At 41.6% G+C, this 19,809-nt stretch overlaps 2 protein-coding genes across 4 annotated transcripts in view; both read right to left on the bottom strand.

The window, feature by feature from the left end:
* Nucleotides 1-14,640, bottom strand: pros1 (protein S). 2 transcript variants are annotated; one of them, XM_084936701.1, is made up of 14 exons: nt 14,363-14,589; nt 13,675-13,832; nt 12,778-12,802; nt 12,607-12,690; nt 12,402-12,524; nt 12,143-12,268; nt 8,639-8,767; nt 8,321-8,561; nt 5,377-5,563; nt 5,043-5,207; nt 4,683-4,851; nt 1,718-1,854; nt 1,420-1,648; nt 1-998 (listed from the first exon to the last, which is right to left on the bottom strand). In XM_084936701.1, the coding sequence occupies exons 1-14, from the start codon at nt 14,439-14,441 to the stop codon at nt 811-813; spliced, it is 2,040 nt and encodes a 679-aa protein (XP_084792827.1). In that variant the 5' UTR covers nt 14,442-14,589; the 3' UTR covers nt 1-810. The 2 variants fall into 2 exon arrangements, with proteins under 2 accessions (XP_084792827.1, XP_084792834.1); XM_084936708.1 differs by having other exon boundaries at nt 1,420-1,854; nt 14,363-14,640.
* Nucleotides 14,641-15,463: 823 nt separating this feature from the next.
* rasa3 (RAS p21 protein activator 3) overlaps nt 15,464-19,809 on the bottom strand; it is a 40,352-nt gene continuing 36,006 nt past the window's right edge. For both annotated transcript variants that reach the window (XM_084936679.1, XM_084936687.1), the window contains 5 exons: nt 19,283-19,365; nt 18,948-19,156; nt 18,754-18,857; nt 18,475-18,658; nt 15,464-18,342 (listed from right to left, as the gene is read on the bottom strand). In XM_084936679.1, the coding sequence (XP_084792805.1) occupies nt 18,267-18,342; nt 18,475-18,658; nt 18,754-18,857; nt 18,948-19,156; nt 19,283-19,365 (656 nt within the window). In that variant the 3' untranslated portion in view covers nt 15,464-18,266. The remainder of the gene's footprint in view (nt 18,343-18,474; nt 18,659-18,753; nt 18,858-18,947; nt 19,157-19,282; nt 19,366-19,809) is intronic.

Genomic DNA, 19,809 nt, shown 5'->3' with positions numbered 1-19,809 from the left:
TTGCTTTGATACAGTTTTATTAAAACAAACATCAAACACAACAGCAAACAACTACATGTAAGTTATATATTAAAGATGGCATGTTTTATATACAAAGTGGAAACAAATGACAACCAGGAGAACCCTTAAGATGAGGAAATAAACAGGAGAACAATAAATGCTGTAATTATGACAGGTGTACACCTCTGATGACAACAGTGGTAAATTGAAGCAGGGCTTCGGAAATGCTCCAGATGGTGATTTAAACAAAGGAGATGAAACAGAATTTGATAGGAACACCTGAAGGCTCAGATATCTCCTCTGTGGTTTCTCCTGCCACAAACATTAATTTCAACTAGTTGTTTTTAAACAATTTAGAGAGAGTACCATGTTTCAGCAGCAGCAGGGACAAAGATGCAGGTGGTCTCACAGCCTGGTCAGCAGTGACCATTTGTTTATTTTTCTACACAAACATAACCATCTGTTGCTCAACTCATGACATGCACGCTGCAGAGCTCAGCTCCTTTTTGTTTCCACTTTCCTGGAAAACAACTTAATGCAGACAAAAACTGCTACACCTATGTCATCCAGCTTCCGGCTACCTCCCTGGTAAGCCAGCCTTTGTTGTGACTCACTAAAGCAATACCAGAACAAAATAGGTCAGGGTACAAACAAGAACACTGTAGGGATGAAAAACTTAAAATCACTCTCTGCCTCCGTCTCTTCTTCTCCTCCTCTCTAGATTCTCTTTCCAAAATATCCCAAGAAGTTTCCCCTGTGGGACTGCCTAATTTTAGGGCTTTTTAATGCAATGTGGTTTTTTAAATTGGATCACTTTCTGTACATGTGTGCCACCTCCAGGTCATCATCCACGGTAGTGATAGGAGGACACGAGTGGGACTTGATGCTGTTATGTTTGCTGAGAGCTTCGTCGAAGTCCAGCTGCTGGCTGTTGATACTGATCTCCATGCAGCCGTAGTAAAAGGCCGTCACAGGGGTGGTAGGCAAAGGGATGTCTTCTGAAGGAGAGAAACACAGTAACTGTTTGATGGGTTGTTATGACACCAAGTATCGTTGTTCATGTTACTTTCAATATGAATGAGTCCTTGTTTTGGTGCTTTTAATCTAGTGCAGTCATCTAGTTAAAGGTTTTCTGATTCCTTTCATTCTCAGCTCTGCTTAGTGCTAATCATGAAACATGAAAAACAATAAACACCTCCTGCTAAGCTTCAGCATGCCGTCACCATTGTCACTGTGACTATGGCAACATGTGGATATTAGCATTAGCAGCTCAAAGCACCACTGTTCACACAAGGCTCACAGATCCAGCAGGAAGGGCAACACATTCAAGAGGATAACCCGCATGAAAATCTCAAAACCCTTTATTCATTTTGATCACACATCAAATGCTTATGCTTAAATTCCTTCATAATTACTAACCAGGTATTCCACCAATGTATGTGCTGACAGGGTTTTGCATGGTGCTGTTGAGGTGTTCCAGCTCCTTCTGCAGGGCACTGGACTCCATGTAAGTCACACTGGAGGAGTCGGCTGAGATCAGGATTTCTGTGGGAGTCACGTTCAGCTGCACCATCAGCCGATCAGGGTAACACAGCATCACAGTGTCCAACGTGGCCACCGAGGCATCGTGCAGGAACACCTGCAAGTTCTGGAGAGCACATTGGTTTAAGGATGATAGACAGGTGCTTATTTTCAGCCAAAATGTGACCAAACTTACAGCAGCATCTTTTCCCTTTGGTAGAACAGCCACTGACAGGGGGACTGTGTTGTTGTAGACAACAGCAAAGAGGACACCTGTGCTGGTGGATGGACGAATGTTCATCTTTATATCCATTTTCCAGCTTCCAGAATCACCTGGTTACACACATGCATGCCAAGATTTATTCCTTTTGTCAGGTTAAAAATTTAGGATTCTCTACAAACTTTTAACAAAACAACTTCCCACAGGTCTGTTATATCATTCTCAAAATTACATGGTTGTAACCTCATAGAGGGTTCTGTTATAATGTGGAACACAGACACGACCAGCCTATACATGTCAGCAATGCAGCAACTTTGGCCTTTGACCATCAGTCATTCAGTCATGGATCTAAATATCCAACGGCTGTTAGTTATAATGTCCCCAGTGATTTGTTTCCAGCATCATCTCACAGATCAAAAGTCAGAGAGGTTTTAATGAACGTGACTGTGAATTCAGTGTACTGCAGTGACCTCTGCAGTCACCTGATCTAACCAGGAAACCTCTGGGATATGGCAAAACAGAAGATTGGCAGCATTAACGTGCAGCTGAACAATCTGCAAAAATGATGTGTGATGAAATCAACATGGAGCAGTGTCTCAAATGAGTGCAACAGCTTGTGGGATCCATAACACCATCAAATGAAGCTGTTTTGAGAAGAAGGCCTTATCCAGTGTTAGTATGGCTTTCTAATGACGTGCTGGGTAAAAGTCTAAGATCTGGCCAATGTATATGGCCGTCACATGATTTTCACAAGCAGATCATTCAGTTCCAGAGCCCCTTGTTCCCTCTATATGTAGCAATGGGAGTTTCTTTCAAATAAGCTTTTTTATAGTTCTGTATTGTCATGATCCAGCTCAAGATTAATCACGAAAAATGGTAGAGACACAACTTGAAGAAAAAATTAAGAAGGATCTACTTTCAGTCGCTCCTTTCTTCACAAGAAGTAACTCCACATGTTTGATTTGGCAGATATTCACACCAGATGTTGGGAAGGACCAACCTTAAAGGGATTTGTCTCTCCTCTCAGGATCAAACCAGGAAGCTTTCACTTGTTAGGCAAATGTGTAAACCACTACACCAGGATTTACCGAATTGTTAGCGAAATTAAGCAAAGACCATAATTAACTTAACGAGGCATGTTAATCAGTGTGTCAGCAGGTGTGTGGTGTTGTGTAGGGTAAACCTAAAGTAACCAGGCAGAAGTCAACCAAACAACATCAAGATAATAATAACAATAATTGTTATGATTCAGGGCCATGCGTCAGGATTCATGAACTGTGTCTCATGTTATGTCCAGGTTACCTGTAGGCCGGGGACGTAACATGATAATGCAATGAACAGGTGACCTATCCAGGGTGGCCACACACTGGCATATGCTGGTAACGCAGCAAAAAAGGTTTGCTAGTCAAGCTCTTGGATATGGGAGGTCTGGGAGGCGCAGTACACCAGAGCAAGCAACGACATCGAAAAAATAGTTCCTTGTAATGCTACGTTATTTCGAGAACAGAAAGAGTAACCTCAGGTGCACTTTACCTCTCCAACACTGGTGCTCTCTGAGACACACAACAGACACACAGCATACTTTATGTTACTGTTGTGGGTATCACTGGGATGTACAGTATGTCTCTTTAGAATTCCTGCTGCTGATAGATGCAAATGAAAAAACTTCTAAAGGTATCTGGAAAAAGTCTGAAAGTCTGTTAGTCCAAAAGCTAAAGCCTGTTTTTTATTTTTTGTCTATTTCTTTAGGAACAGTTGGATGGATAAGGGTGGGTTTGGTGCTCGGGGTTTCCATGTGCACCTGGTGACAGTTTACTTTATCAAGCTGGTGTAAGCAGTAGCATGGCAACTGTTTCCTGCCTGACCATTGTTTCAGCCTCTTTGGTAAAAAGCCCATTATGACAATGTTCTGATTAATATTTTGACATTATTAGTGATCTTCATCTCCTTGTCCTCCTGCAGAGTCTCGTCTCTCAAGACTGCATAACTGTTTATGCACCAGGAGAACAGTGCCAGCCAGCATTCCTCTCTCCGGACCAACACGTCAATGTTCCACCTGTCTGCAGGATTACTTACCCGGATTATTGCTTACCAGCTGCCTACCCCTTTCCTCCTCGTCTCATCTGCCTCTCCTAAATTCCCAGCTGCCTACCTGCTGTACATCGCCCGCTTCTCCAGTAAAAAGTGTGATGAGTAAGCTCTCATTAACAGTACACAATGTTCACCCTTCACCAGCCTCTAACTGATGTTTTCCCTTTTCCATCAGATTCCTCAAACTGATCACATCCCTTTGAATCCGCTTTTAGCAGAAGATAACAGTATACAGTTGTCAAGGGAGCCCCCCAGTGGACTGTTATCTTCAGACTTCTCCAGAGGGTTGATTTTAACAGACCACTCCAATCACAAGAAAAAGATCTTATCATAAGATGATAGTAAGGGCTAAAACATAAAACCTATGAAACTTCATAAAACCTATGAAGCGCCTTGAGGCGACTTTTGTTGTGATTTGGCGCTATATAAATAAAATTGAATTGAATTGAATTAAAAACTTTATAGTGAGTTGAGGTCATCCTTGCCTTTGATGAGAAAAGTGGACCCAAACCATGCCAGCAAAATGTCTCTCACGGCTCATAAAAGATCACAGGTCTTCCTTTAATGCATCATATGATAAGTTTAGATCTATATCAGCTGTATCAGCAGGTCTTTGCACAAACCTAACAGGACTAGCTGTGTGGTATTTTACACTCACTATGTTCCTGTGTTAATTCAGAGTTCTCAACCCACTGCATTAACTCCCCTCTTAAAGACTTTAAACCAGGGAACTGCACAAAAACTAAATTTAAGAGCTGCTGCTGTAATGCCTTTAAGCTGTTGGTGTAGACCAAATGCAGACGCCAAATGTTCCCTGAGGGATTAATAAAGTGTAACATAACTTACTCACTGTAGTCTATGTTGAAGTGTGCTAGTCCCTCCCCGGTGAAGAAAGATCCTCGTTCTACATGCACGAAACAGTGTTTACTTGTCTTCTGCTGGATGACCTCCTTTACCCCAGACGCCCCCTGATTCATCAAGTTCCAGCCCCGGATGCAGCCATCCAGCCTGGGGTTGATCTGATAAACAAACAGTGCAGTAGCGTGAACTTCTGCTCTTTAACACAATGTCTCAGCCAACAAATTTAAATTCACACAGGTTTAGTTAACACTAAAATCCCCCCCCCCCCCCCCCCCCCCCCCCCCCCCCGCTGCATCTTATCTCCTGGGAAGGTTAGTTATGTGTGAATGCCTTGGAATGAACAGCTTACAGGCTTGATGACATTGTCGGTGCGGTTAGGCAGGCCAGCGATGTAAACTTTGGTCTCCAGCTTGCCATTGACTGATGTGAAGAGACTCTCTGGGCTGTTAATGCTCATCACAGCTTCCCTGCTGATCTTCACACTGATGCTGCTCTCCAGCTCATCCACAGAGATCTGTGTGTCACACGTAACACTAAATCATAATACAGCACGTCACTGTTATCGTGTACTCTGCACACTACATGTTACCACACCGTAATAGACTTCTCATCATTTTAGTTCGTCAATTTAGTCTTAAGGATTTATGTTCACTATATGATAACAAAGTGACAGACTTTCTCACCACATGCCATTGTCCATCATTGATTGCTTTTCCTCCGCTGGTAACCTTAGATGTGTGCTGGTTTTTGAACTGGACTTCAATGCGACCGCCCCTGAGTCCCACCATGAACCACGAGCCTTCAGAAGACTCAGCATACAGAACAACTCCCTCTGGGTCAAAAGTACGCAAGTCAAACTCGGCTGCAAACCTACCAGGAGGAAGACAGGTAAATTTACACAGTAACTAGAATACGGCCCTTCTCATTAACCTGCAGGAAGTGATGAATAACATGTAAGACCCTAGCTGTGCCTTATTACTTGTTACCACTGCAAAAAGAAGTAAGGGCAGCATTGTGCACAATTTCAAGGCACTTTTGGAAAATATTTTCTTTTCTCCAAACAATTCCCTCCTTCCAGAATTACCTGTCTCTTTGAATTATGGCCACATCTGTTTAAGCAATCCTTCCTAGGCTTTGTTTACTGATGACTGGTTATATGAAAAAAACAAAATAAAGTACCATGACCCCCTCCCCACAAAAAAAACATACCACCTAAATTTCACAAATGTTCTTTTCCAAGTTGTCTTCTTGGGCAGCACTGTATTGTTTTAACCACTTTTAGATCCCTCCACTAAAGTCCAGGTAGGACCGCAAACCTTGTGCATCTGCAGTGCACAATGGATCTCAACAAAGTAGCAACCCTGTAACTTGATTTTCAGATGGTGTGCAGGGCTCGCAAAATTTCAAAATGCCTGGTAGCCCTTCGGGCAGGAACTCTTCAGTTTTTGGTAGCCCAAAATAAATTTAAGTAGCTCGAATAAAAAAAGAGATTATTTTTATTGTATAATATTGTAAAGGAAACAAAACATCAATCAAAAAAATTGTTAAAACAAATTACAACTACTGTATAAAAATTACAATAATCAACTAAAATATTTTGTTCTAATTGAACAGAACTTTCTGTGAACTTGTAAGAACTGTGTAGAACATGAATCAGTCTGTGTCAGATTCTGAATCTGAAAGAGAGGAGATCTCTGCACAAGCAATCTACCTTGCTACCCCGGTGTTCTGCAAGCCACATTTTTAGATCCATCCATTCTTGTAGAATTTTCTCTTTCTCTTCCTCATCTAGCAAAAAGGCAAAATGTGTGACAAGATAATACACCTCTTCATCCCCATAATTTGCCAGCTCTTCTCTGGGGTAGGGAAGAGTGGAAGGGTCAAAAACCTTGAAACAAGAGAGAGGCTTTTCACGCAGATTTTTAAATCTGTTGTCCATGTACTTGACTGTTTTGTCAATAATCTTCTGAATCGCTGCACCAAAGTTGTCTCTGCAATTAATCGTCACTCACCAATCAGTACTACCGCTCTTTATACACAGTTTGTGCGATCACACTGAGTTAGTAACTGAGTTACAAGATTCTAAAAGTAATTCATTACTTGAAAAGTAACTATTGCGTTACTTAAAAAAAAATGTTTATCCCTCTGGGGTCCAGGGTATAACTGGCCATTTTTAAACACTTTTGATTTTACCTCTACATTTCACCTTTAAAAACTATTTACTTGCCTTGTTTGGTATCATCCTTTTCAGCAAAACCTCACATGTCTGAATTTACAGTTATGTTTTCATTTTGACATACTGTATTAACACAATTGATCTAAAATCAGACAAAAAACATAAAATCCGAGTAGAAGGAGTTATATTTTTTACTGTAACAACCACAAACATGTTTAATGAATCTTATTTCATAACTTTAAATGCAAATTTAATTTTTGTCAATTTTAAAATCATATGCACCATTTACCTTTTGCCCCCTTTTTTAAATAACCATTTCAAACTATTTAAATAACAATCAGGTGTTCTGCATTCAATAAGATGCCACACAAATTATTTGTGCCACTCCAAACATTTCTGCCCACTATAAAGGAGAACATCACAGCCTGATACCTGCAGGTCTGACAGCAGGAGGTGTACCACTCCTCCTGTTTTCTACCTGGAGACAGCAGTCGCCTCATTGTTCTGACACACAACACAAAACTATCCACAACACTACACACTAACTACACAAGACAACACATTAACTACACACTCCAAACACGCTAAACGTCACGCTAAATCTCTCACATCTCAAAACTCGCTCTCTCGCTGCTGTCTTTCTCTCTCCCTCTCTCTCTCTCTCTCGCCGTCACTCCTAAAACTTCCCCCCTTCCTAAACAATCAAATGTCATGTTGTCATATCATTTTTGATTGGTCGACATGGTGCATTTTTCCACCAACACAAAAGGGGTGTTTTTTGTTTGGTTTGTTTTTTTGGTCATAAGCAGAGAGTGCTTGCTAGCACTGTCCTTAGACAGTAAACGTGACGAAACTATTCAGGAAAAAACACAGATATATTGCTTATCATGACTCTGGTTTTATGCACAATTTAAAAACTGGTATATATCACCTTGTTGGTTTGTCATCTTAAGTGTCATCTAACCACGACTACTTTATTCTTCCTCAGTCAAACACCAGCACTCATGCGATTGTTTTGCCCCCTAGCTCCAGGTGTTGCGGCAATCACTGCTAGAAAGTGATTGCCGCGCGCGGGAGCGCGCGCAGCTGCTTAAAGCTGTAGCGTCCAGATTACTTATGTAGACAGCTACTTCCGTGCAACTGATATAAGATGCGGTAAGCTGAACACAGCTTCAACCGTCTGTTTGTTGAAAAATAGTAACCGCATTTTCTTGTTAGTAACGCTAACGGCGTTGTAATGATAGAAATAGTAAGTAGTTAGATTACTCGTTACTGAAAAAAGTAACGCCGTTATTTCCATCACTGGCTATGAGACCCTGTTGATTCAGGGCTGAGACAACAGTGAAAACCTTTAGCATAAAAAGGTAACATCTTTGCACTACATGTATTGTGACTCTTGGTCCTCTACATTAATACGTGTGTGTGTTTCTGTGTGTGTGACAAACACCTACTTTGTGTTCTCCGGCAGGCGGAAGCGCAGGTAGATGACAGGAAGGCCTGCGAACTGCTCTCCCAAGTAAAGCATCTCAGGGTGTTTTTCCTCAAACAGGTTGAGACACACGGGGATCCTCTTGCAGTTCTGCCTATCCTGTGCCAGATGCAAACCCTGGCGACCATCGCAGTAGCACGAATAGCTGCCCTGAGTGTTTATACAAACCCCCTTGCACACATTCATCTCACACTCGTTCATGTCTGCAATGGCAGGTTGGGAAGACTTTATTAGCAGTGACCCTTGATTCTGCGTCTGGGTAATAAATTTGAAAGCTTACCATCACATGTCCTGGAGGTGAAGTTATATTTATATCCCACAGGACATCTGCAGTCGTAAGTGCCTGGTATGTTGACACATTCAGCTTGCCTTCCACAGATGCTGCGGTATAGCAGGCATTCATTGACATCTGGAAGGCGTGATGGGAAAAGTGACGATGAGCAAACAGAGTGGTTGGAATCTGAACTTCAGAATAAGGAAGTAAAGTGTCATTTTTGCTACTCGGATGAAGTACAATTAATATACATAAAAGACAATCTGATTTCTTTTAATGTTTCAAATGAAAAACACACTTTAATGAATTGCCTTACTGTAGTGCAAGCAGAGATACAGACAGGTGAAAAAGAAGGATTTCGTAGGTCTCTGTGCAGTCGTTTAGTAGAAATAACTTGTAGTAATTGTTTTCTGTGTTTATCAGTTTCTCACATTGCTGTGAAGGAATTTGGGCCCTCTCTTCTTTACATCATTGCCTCAGTTCATTCAGGTTTGTGAGCTTTTCTCTTAAGGTCCCGCAGCAGCATTTAGTTAGGTTGAAGTCTGGACTTTGACTGGGCCATGGCAGCACCTTGAGTCTTTTTTTTAAAAAAAACATGCTGTTGTTGATTTGCTGCTCTGCTTGGGATCATTTCCCTGTTGCATGACCCAATTTGGACCAAACAGTCCCACATTTAACTCCAGATTACTTTGGTACACAGAGGAGTTCAGAGCAGACTTAACGTCTGCCAGGTGCCCAAATCATCTCCCCTCCACAACCGTGCTTGACAGATGGTGTGAGGTGTTTGTGCTGATATGCTGTGTTTGGTTTTCTCCAAACATGATAGATAGATAGCATAAAGAATAAAAATAGTATACAGTAAATTCTGGCCAATGATCACTCCAGCCTTGTGAATAATTTTTTTTGATCCTGAAACAGAGTGCTCTCTGCCATGCAAACTGAACACTCTCTGAGAGATAGTCAGCAATCCAGGAGACAGTGTCAAGGTCCCTGGGTCTTTGACCCAGGTTCTGGGCTAGTTGCTGTTTTCTGGTTTTGTATTTCGATTATCTTGTATTTCAGTTTTTACATTAGTTGATACGTTTATTAATCACCTTTTAGTTTTCCTATTCTGACTTTCCAGTCGTGTCTCTGTTTCCTATCTTCTGTCTTTGTGTCAAATGTATATATCTTAGTCCTGGTCTCAGCATTAGTTATTTTCTGTTTTATTTTGATAATGTACATGGGATGAGAGAATATGCTCAATTTTGCTTCTCTTTTCTCATTATCCCTGATCAGCATCATCTGTGCCACGTTTCCTCATTATCCTCAGTGTGTATATTTTGTCTAAGTCTCAATCCAGTTAGTTAGTTAGCTGTTTTTCTCTGTCAGGTTTCCAGCATTAAATAAGACTCTGATTTTTAGGGGGGTTTTTCTGTTGAATAATGCACTTTGGATGATGCCTCCCTCATGTGACAGACAGTAGATGATGTGACACTCATCCTAAGCAGTGTCTGACTCAGGAGAAATGGTTAAATGGTATTAAAGAAACTGGAAATATCAAACAACATGATTCTCCCAATGCCAGTGGAAGTGAGCATGCTACAGCAGGTAAATAACAACATTCTCCATATCAGGCTGGTAAACAAACTGAAAAGGCTCAAACACATATTTCACTTGAGAGCTAAGCCGGGCCAGAACCAGTTCTCCAGCATCTTCATAACATGTGACATCAAGTTACATGGTCTGATGTTGTTAAGCCCTGATGGAGCAGCTTTCATTGGTACTAGTGCTACACATGGCGTCTTTCTTCCACGGCACTAGAACCTTTTGAAGAGGTGAAGAGATGCTGCAGGGTGCCAGACAGCCAGACAGCACAGTGCATCAGGATCCTGGGATTGATGCCATCGGAGTCTGCAACCTCGCCTTGATGTAGCTGTTCCAGCAGTCCTGCTCCTCACCTGCCAGCCATCACAGTGACGTACTGGCAGGGGAAGCCAAGAGGTGGATGGGGGTGGGAGCATGGGTGAGGGAGGACAGTGGGGAGGATGGTTTTGAGGTGGAAATGGGCTTCTGCTACATACCTGTGCAGGCTGCCACCTCCCTGCTGCCGATATCTTGGGTGGCTGGAGAGATCAGCTAATCAGCTTCACGCCCATTCATGTGTCTTTGATGTTGTTTAGCTTAGTCTTCAGTCTCCGGCACATGCATCTTCATGTTCAGTCTTTTTCTAATTGTACTGCCATGAACCTTAATATTTAAGTGACAGTTAACTACATTGCCATAGCTCTTGTTTTATTTTTTTTATTTTTTATTTTTTATTTTTTTTTGGGGGGGGGTGTCAGTTTCTCTGAGCATTGCACGGTCTGAACTTGGGTTGAATTTGGTCACATTGTGCCAGCAAACTGCCAAAACGTCTGCTTTTATAGAGTTTTCATAAAATTGCACAGAGTCCTTTGAAAACTTCCATTTTCACATAGCTGTATGCGCACAAAAGCTGCTGTCACAGACGTACTGGTTACTTTGGGAGGTTAACAATACACTTCCACATGCACACTTCCATTACATACTTATTTATTCTATATTTGCTACAACAACTATTGAGTATTAATGCAAAATATCAGCATGGTTTCTCAGAAAGGGTAGACAGTGACCCCTGTGACACTATTTTACACGAATCTAAACATTTTCTAAACAAAAACATAGACTGTGCTCAAGTATGGGAAATCTTATCACAGTGGTGATAAGATTTCTCTCTGGGGAGCTCAAAGATTCTTTTGGCATCTCCGGAAAAATGGAATCCAAAAATTATCAAAAATTTAATGCATATAAGTAAATAATTTCTAGTTATCGTAACTGGCAGATTGATTTTAATAAAATATCTTGAATCCCTAAATAATAGGTTATAATAACTGATTTCTACTGACAGGCTGTGTTATCTAACAGTCCATCAAAAAATAAATAAATAAAGAGGGCAAATTTATCAGTCTGACTCAGTACATGTTTGTGAAGACTTTGAACTCAACATGCAGTGGTCAGCCTGAAAGACTAACAGTGACTGGATTGCCCACACACACCAAAACAAGATGCAGAGAAATCAGGCAACGATAAGCACGGACAGTTTAAGCATGTTTTTACAGCTCTGAGCTACGAGCCTGCTGGTGTGTTTACAACAATCAGGATGAACCATCTTTTCAGATATTAAAAGCTTTCCCCTTCCTCTTACATAAGGAGTCACCTCAGGTCAGCTTTGCAAAAAACAAGTGGTGCGGCCCCAGAGGGCAACAGCTGGGGGAGCTGATCTTTTTTTAAAATTTGTTTTGCAATGCATCCATATGAATAAATAAAAAAGAAAGTAATTAGAATTATATCCTGTATGCTCAGCTGCCATGTAAAACTCTGCTGGTGACGTGTCTCCAACAGAGGGACCGTAAAAAACAGAGCTGGCACACACGTGACACAAACAAGTGTATATAAGGAAAATCAGTTAAGCCTAATTATTATTAAAATGACCATCCAGTAGAGTCTTACCCATGCAGTTGATGTTGTCGGTGAGTATGTAGCCTTCTTCACACATGCAGTGGAAGCTACCTGGGATATTCTGACATATTTGATTACATCCGGCATGAAGTTCAGGATCTGAACACTCATCGACGTCTGCCCAATCGATACGCCGCACAAAAATAACAGCAGCAGGTCCCATAGATTAGGAATGAATGATTGCTGGATGTATTTTGGTAAAAAATGATGAAAAATGTTTAAAATGCCAAAAGACTAAATGAGAACTCACCTTCCTCACAGCGCGGCCCCTTCCAGCCCTGCTTGCACACACATGTGAAGGCAGCCATGCCGTCCTCGCAGCGCTCTGAACCCTCCTTGTAGCATGGAAACGGCGTGCACTGATTACTGATCTCTGGTTTTGGAAACACAGCATTTGACAGCTACAGAGAAGTGTAACAGGCATATAAAAAGCTTAGTTTGAGGTTTAAGCTCACCTTTCACACAGGCACGAAGGTTAGAGGGGATGCCGGCATCTGAGTGCTGGCTATTTATGCCGACACGGTGTGAACCCAGACACGCTGCAGAAAAAAATGAGCGTTTATTTGAGACAAACAGTTCAAAATAGACAAAAATATTAAGAAATGTGATTCATTTAGCAGACTTACCAACATATTTAGGGTAAAAGTATTCCTGCAAAAAAAAAAGAAAAAAAAAGGCTGTTGATAGTTTGGTATTTACTGATAAGGACAGAAAGGAGAAAATGCAGCTGCATCTTTAGCTTTTACTATTTTACAGCAAGAGCCCAAACAGATGAGACGAAGACATTTAGAGACAAAGTCAGAGCGAGAGATAAGGCTGAGATGGTTTGGACATGTGCAGAGGAGGTATGGTGGATATTTTGGCAAAAAAATAATGACTAGGGAGCTGCAGGGCAGGATTAAAAACACAGAGAGGATTTATGGATGCAGTGAAGGAGGGTTGATGTGACAGGGGAGGATGCTAGGGAAAGGGTGAGATAGAGGTACATGATCCTCTGTGGTGACCCCTAAAAGGAGCTGAAGATGAAGAAGCAGTAAATACTTGCAGTACAGATCTTTTTTTTCCTACTATAACTGAGCATTTTTTTTCTATTTTGTACAGTATTTTATTCTATTTTGTTGGTACTTTATTCTATTGTATATAGTATCTCGTTCTTGTTGTATAGTATGTTATTCTATTTTATCTTCTCCTATTCTATTGAGTTTTTCTTAACTTTTACTGCTCTTAAACTTGTACTTTCTGTCGTGACCAAAAAATTTCCCACGTGTGGGACTAATAAAGGTTTATCTTATCTCTTATCTTAAACAACTTGGAGCTCCCTAACCACCGATTACACACCCTCGTTACTGTGTTACTAATCACGTTCATTAAAGCTCTGTGCCTTCATAATGTTATTAGTAACACATGCTGGATAACAGCCAAAAATCCAATCCACTGTTACAACTTTTGCTGCTTATTTCATCTTCTTCTTCACTGCCATCTAGTCACTTCAGTTTGACCTGGCTTTCCCTGTCAGCTCTCACCGTCTCCGGTTGGTTCTCAAAGATCTCCCTGGCCTCCTCCTTGTTGCACAGCTCCTCGATGCACTCCCTTTCCAGGTTGCCCTTCTTGCTCTCCTCAAACATTGAGTTGGCCCTCCTGTGCCTGCTCAGGAACTGCGAGGCTGTGCTCTGGCTCAAGACTATGGGAGACACAAACACTTATGTGTACAGTGCATGCATGTAGCACATCTTTTAACTGTCAGCTCTGTTTTGAGTCCAACAAACCTATTGCTGGTTAATATAAACACCTGTAACAACATTACAATAAAAATAAATGACTGATGCCAGTAGGAATTAAAGCCTCCTCTGTCATGACAGCTCTCCCGAGGCTTCTGCCTAAATGGATGAAGAGGGCAGCTTAATTACTTTTAGATGAATTGGCCCGAAAAGAGGTAGGGAGTGTTATTGCGAAACCGCCATTTCTCAGAAATGACCCCTAGTTGCTGTAACAAGCACTTCACGTTGTTTTCCAAGCATTGTTTCATGGTGAACAACGGAGCCATGTGACCCTCACATATGCTAAAAGTGATTACAAAAATATTGAAGTCCTGAAACGGTTCCCAGCTGGTCTCATCCAGTCTGTGAACTGCTCTCTTCAAACTGGGACACTCTGACTAAACACTACAGTCCAGCTCAACACGTAAAACCGCAAAACCTCAAGCGTACTTACACCGATAAGCATCGACCAGCGTCACCAGTAACACGAGACAAGCCAGGGGTTCCCCAAGAGCACGCTTCTTTCTCCACATAGTCGAGCCGTTCCTCCTGCTAGGCCACGGTTTGGCTGCGAGTAGAGACTGGCTGAGCGGCAGGTCCGTTAGGGAAAAAAACTTTATTCTTCCCGAAAGTGTTTTTCGGCGGGTGAGATGGGGGGAGCACAGGCAGCTGCCAGCAGAGCGGGACACGGAGGGGCTGTGTGTGTGTGTGTGTGTGGAGTGTGAGGAGAGGGGAGGCAGCTAGGGAACGCTGCACGCACGCTCGCGCGCTCTGTGCAGTTATGTTTTTTTCACCGAGCGTGCGCGTGCGGCTCGGCTCAGGCTGAACTCATGCAGAAAATAGGTTTACTAAAGGAGGCCCGGGACACACTGTGTAGGTAAATAACCACAAAACTGTGCTGAACAGGTTGCTCTAGTATCAGGAATAGTTATAATACTTTTAATTATTCTTAAAGTCCAAATTATCATTATTACCCCCCCGCGCGTACACAAACGTCACGCCAATACCAAAAAAAAGACGAGAAAAAATTGGCGCAAATGTCTGGCCGTTGCTAAGCATCCAAGCAAAGATAGCACTGCCAAACTACTTTCAATGTTTTTTACTTATTATTATATTATTTCACTATATAGTATAGCAGCAGTTATAATAGTAATAATAATAATCATCGTGTAAACCTCGTTATGTATTTATTTTTTGTCATATTTAATTTGTGTAGATTAGAATATGTAGTAGATAAAAAAAAAAAAAAGCTGTATATTACGTTTCACATACATTTCTTTATTGCCACATACCTCACTTTATAATTTCACGTGTAACATTTAAATTATCTGTTATGGCATCGTGTGAAAGGTTCCTACTTCGTGTTTAAGGTGGGCCTTTTTTGGAGTGTAATGTGCTCTGAGTGCTAATAATAATGATAATAATAACGTCTTTATCAGTGTGATGCTACAAGATTGGCATAGGCAGGGCAATTCTAACAAAACATTATAAATCTGCTAATGTGAGATTGTACAGTAGACTTTACTGATAAGTAATAAATGACACAGACACCAGATTTGCATTAATAATTGTTTCATTTGGTTACTCGGGGGAAAACACATCACATTTTCACCATTCATTCAATTGTTTTATGTACACAAATAACAGGCTTATTTTAATACTTTTAAAATATTTGTACAAAATACACTGTTCTCCCTTTTATAATATGTGTTTATCTGAAGAGGCATCTGACTGCAAAACATCAGCAGATGTGCATTGTTAATTTGTGATCACTTGACAGGCTTATCGAGGGCTTGTTAATATTATTGCATGCTGAAACACCGTTATTGCATAATTCATTCCTTTTATGGGTATCGGGGTTGGAGGAGTCATACCCACACCAACTTCGCTGGGAATTCTGGGAAGGTTTGAATGAAAGTTATAATAAATATGAGTTTCATAAACCTGAGGAGAGTTAGTAACCTGTAGGGGGAGGAAAACCTTAAGGAGGTTAAACCCAGGCTGCTCTCTTAATATTTTTTTACTGTTCATAAGACATCTGGGGAGAATAGATTGGCAAAATCTTCTTGAAAAGAAACAGTGATTGTATATGAGAGGAAAGAGGGGCTACGCTACGTCAGGCCAAGAGTGAAGTAACAGTGTCTTCAGTATAATTACAGGCAGTGATCTGCCTTTCCTGACCTGTAACACTGTTTGATCAATTGGCAACACAACCCATCATGTCAGTCACATGTGTCCACACTGACAAAAACAAGCACACACCCACATAACAGACACACACACACACCTCATCCAGCTCAGATACACAGCAAAATTTCCATATGACAAGATAGAAAACAGAGTCAAATTGTTGAGAACCTTCCTTATTTGACCCACCCAAAAAACAAAAACATATAATTGGATTAGTTGCTCAGCTGTTTTACAAACAGTACAGTTGTTTGGTTTTTTTTAAAATTTATTTATATATATATTTCAAAAATGAACTTTAGAAAAGTGATAACTGGCACTGTTTGGGATCCTGTGACCATGGGGGCGAACACCCGTGAGGCTACATAAGCACATACTTGGATTCGGAAAATACAAAAGTCGTGGTTTGTAGTCGCTTGCAGAGGCTGCTGTCTACACTTCACATGCACTGTCGGAGTGAAAGACAAAAAATGCGTCCGCCTTTGCGAAAGCGTTGGACAACACAACACAGCTGGCTAGCAACAATAAATCCTGTACCTTCAATAGATCGTGAGGCGCTTCACAGCAGGTAGCTTTTCAGTGGAATGCATATAAATAAGAGTTCAAACGACAAGGTACGGAGGGAGTGGGAGGCTAACTCACAGAAACAAAAGAACCACATTATTATTAGGTAACCAGCGGGGCAACACAATCAGTCACACTCTATCCATTTCACAATTACAAACTAAGACAGGTTAAAATGTTAGTTTGTGTAATAATTAGAAGTGTATCTGAAAATAAAACATCCCTGTTAATGATCTCATTTGTGATAGCTGAAGGGGGTAGACTGGCTTTTACTTATTTTCCTGCTTACACAGTAGTGAAACAGGCCTCTGAGCTAATGTCAAGCTGTGGGGCCTTAGCCCAGCGCTGGGTGTCGGGGAAAAGTGTCTTTCCGTTTCATCATTAAAGCTGCTTTTCTGACATTAATTATATTTATCCACCATAAATGGACAGTGAGTGATGAAAATTGTGTCTTATGACACAAAACAGCTGCTCTGCTGTAGTTATTAAAGCCAGTTTTGTACTGGACTACACTGTACTCAGCGTTCTCTAATATTCTGTCTCCTTTTCTGTTTGTATCAGTATAACATAGTCCACTACACTGTACAGCTGTACCTGTAAAAGGACTTGTTCTGTCACGTGCACATTTTCTGCATCTAAAGAAACTGGTTTTGAATGATGTAATTTACCCATGATTACAGCATAACCTGTGCGGGCAAGGGGAGGGGGAAATGCCAACCTGGGTACTGGTTACACTGGAGCATGACGACCAAATGACAGACCAAAGCTTTAAAAACAAAACGTGGAAAACTCTTTTAAAAGGGTTTAAAAATGTGGGCTTAAACTGTGTGTGGAGAGATTTTCGGTAGCTTAAATGAAGTCACTTGGACTGTGAATGGGCCCGACGATCCCTTTGTTTGTTTTTTTGTGGCTCTCCCTGAACTTGTATCCTGAAGACGCTGGGGGGAGAAGCTTGAAAGTGAAAGGTACACAGGTATAACATCACCCACAGAGGGGATAAGCTGCAGTCATTCCTTCTTGTCTGGAGCTTCGTCCGTCAGACGGCAAATGAAAGGTAACAATTTCAAAAACATTTAAAATAACCGCACACAAATCAAAGAGGTAAAAGTCGCTTTCTGAAAAGTGTGCTGTGAGGCTTGTTCGTCCGAAGATTTGGAGGCGATTAAAGTGCGTGCTGGTCACTGTCAGAACTGTCCAGTGAAAACCTTTGTTCTCTCGTCACGTCATGTAAAGGAGACAGTTACGTCTTCACTCATATCCCTCCTTTCCTCCACAAGTGCTCCTCTTTTTTCTCCTCTCTCTCTTCTAAAAGTGAGGTCTGTTTGTCCGAATGTGGAGCGATGCACTTTGAGAAACTGCAGGTAGGTCCATATACGCGGCTCTTGGAGTTTGGCAACGAGTCGTAAAGTTGTCATTTTCTCAAAACAGGATCAGATCGGGATGAAAGGTTGCTTTGCTTCCACAAGCGTCTTAAGGAAGTTATTTTAGACAAGGGAAATGCTTTAAAACTCAATACCAGACACAGAGCTCAGTTTCGGTGGATTTTTCTGCAGTAGAGAAAAATATGCTTGTTTTGTCCATCACAGAAACCGGATCCAGGGCTGTGGCTAGATGGAGTAGGTGGAGCTCTCAGACTGCTGGCGGATGTAGCACTGGAAACTCTTGTCTCCAATCGGATGCTCCCTGAGGACAAAGAAAAGGGGGAAAAAAAAGTGACTGCAGTGTTCTGAACTAGCGCCTCCACTTTGTTAAAGATACAATAAATGCATTCATCTATAACTTAACCTCCTAATACAACACAAGCAGTGCACGTACTGGCTGCCTATCTTTGTCTTCTTGAACTTGTCGCGTTTGTACTTGGTGTGCTGCTGTTCCAGCGTCTGCACGGCTGAAATGATCTGTTTCAGGGTTTTGTAGGTCTCCTGGGGGTCGTCTATGACGAAGGTGGAGTACTCCTCCTGCTCGGGGCCGTCATATACCGACTTACTGCCACAGGCCTCTGCAGCGGGAAACGGAATGAGAGACGGAAATGTGAAAAAACACAAATGTGGGAAGTTTGAAAAGAAAAAAAAAAACATGCGCTTTGCATCTAACCTTGCATCTTGATCAGTTTGGTCATGTATGTGCTGAACAGAGAGTAAATTCTCTCGGTCTCTCTGTCACCATCTACGTCCAGCTGGATGTTTGCCGGGAGGCCGCTGAAAAAAACGAAGCGTGCATGGAATGAGAGAGAGCGGAAACAAAGCACAGGAATGTGAAGCTGCGCAGATGTTAGCAACTTTATGTACCCGGTGCAGGGCGTACAACCGGGAGCCGTGTCTGCGGAGAGCTTGCAGCACAGCCAGTGGCCGTTGAGGTAGGCTGATGGGTGGTAGGTGCTCAGGCGTTTGCGGTTGCACTGGCTGACTTTGGTCAGGATGTCGATCCAGTCGCGCGCCTCTACGCAGTTATTGGCCTGGATGTAGAGCGCCCGCTCTGGCTGAATGACCTGGAACATCTGAAGGAGGAGTGTGGGAAGAAAAGAGTGCAAGTTAGGTAAGAAAGTAAACACTTGTAGGAGAGATTTGGGCCCAAATGCTCAAACCCTCAAGTATTTCACAAGGGCTCACAGGGGGGTCCTTACATTTTTCATTTTGAAAGACTCCTCCTCCAGCCGCTCTACAGCCAGAATGTTCTCTATGGGAATGCTGCAAAGAGCTCCCTCACCTGGTGGGAACAGGAACAACATCAGACATGGAACTGTTGAGGTAATAACAAACTGGATTGTTATGACTGTCATTGAGATGCGTGGTATGGTGTAAATACACATTTTATTTGACCTGTTCCGTCCAGCTTCTTTTCTTGTTAGGCTTTCTGCTTTGTGGCAAATTGTCGTGATTGAAAGTATCACTGGTAAGGAGTTGTACTATTTTCATATGGACTTTAAAAAAAAAAAAAAAAAAAACTTGTTTTACTCGTATCGTAAGTTTTTAATCTAACAGTTAAAAGAGACAATTGGCTACCATTTCTAAGATGTTTAATTTGTTACACTTTACACCCATGCAGATTGTTGAGATCAGTTTTAACATCAATTATAAGCTTGTGACTTCTCTTTGTAGGATGATATTTCACCTTTCTTCATTACGTAACCATTTAAAAATCAGAAAGAGA

The sequence above is a fragment of the Perissodus microlepis genome, chromosome 1 (assembly GCF_051167445.1).
Source record: "Perissodus microlepis isolate ML-2025 ecotype Zambia chromosome 1, ASM5116744v1, whole genome shotgun sequence".
In the NCBI taxonomy this organism is placed as follows: domain Eukaryota; kingdom Metazoa; phylum Chordata; class Actinopteri; order Cichliformes; family Cichlidae; genus Perissodus; species Perissodus microlepis.
Note: the sequence above shows the minus strand (reverse complement) of the source record. Positions and strands in the feature narration are given on the sequence as shown.

Excerpts from the sequence above, each read along its gene's own strand:
- pros1 (XM_084936708.1), bottom strand. The coding sequence starts at position 14,441 with ATGTGGAGAAAGAAGCGTGCTCTTGGGGAACCCCTGGCTTGTCTCGTG. Across the intron at positions 13,833-14,362 it reads GCTGGTCGATGCTTATCGGT|TCTTGAGCCAGAGCACAGCC; the intron begins GTAAGTACGCTT and ends TGTCTCCCATAG. Across the intron at positions 4,852-5,042 it reads CCGACAATGTCATCAAGCCT|ATCAACCCCAGGCTGGATGG; the intron begins GTAAGCTGTTCA and ends TTTGTTTATCAG.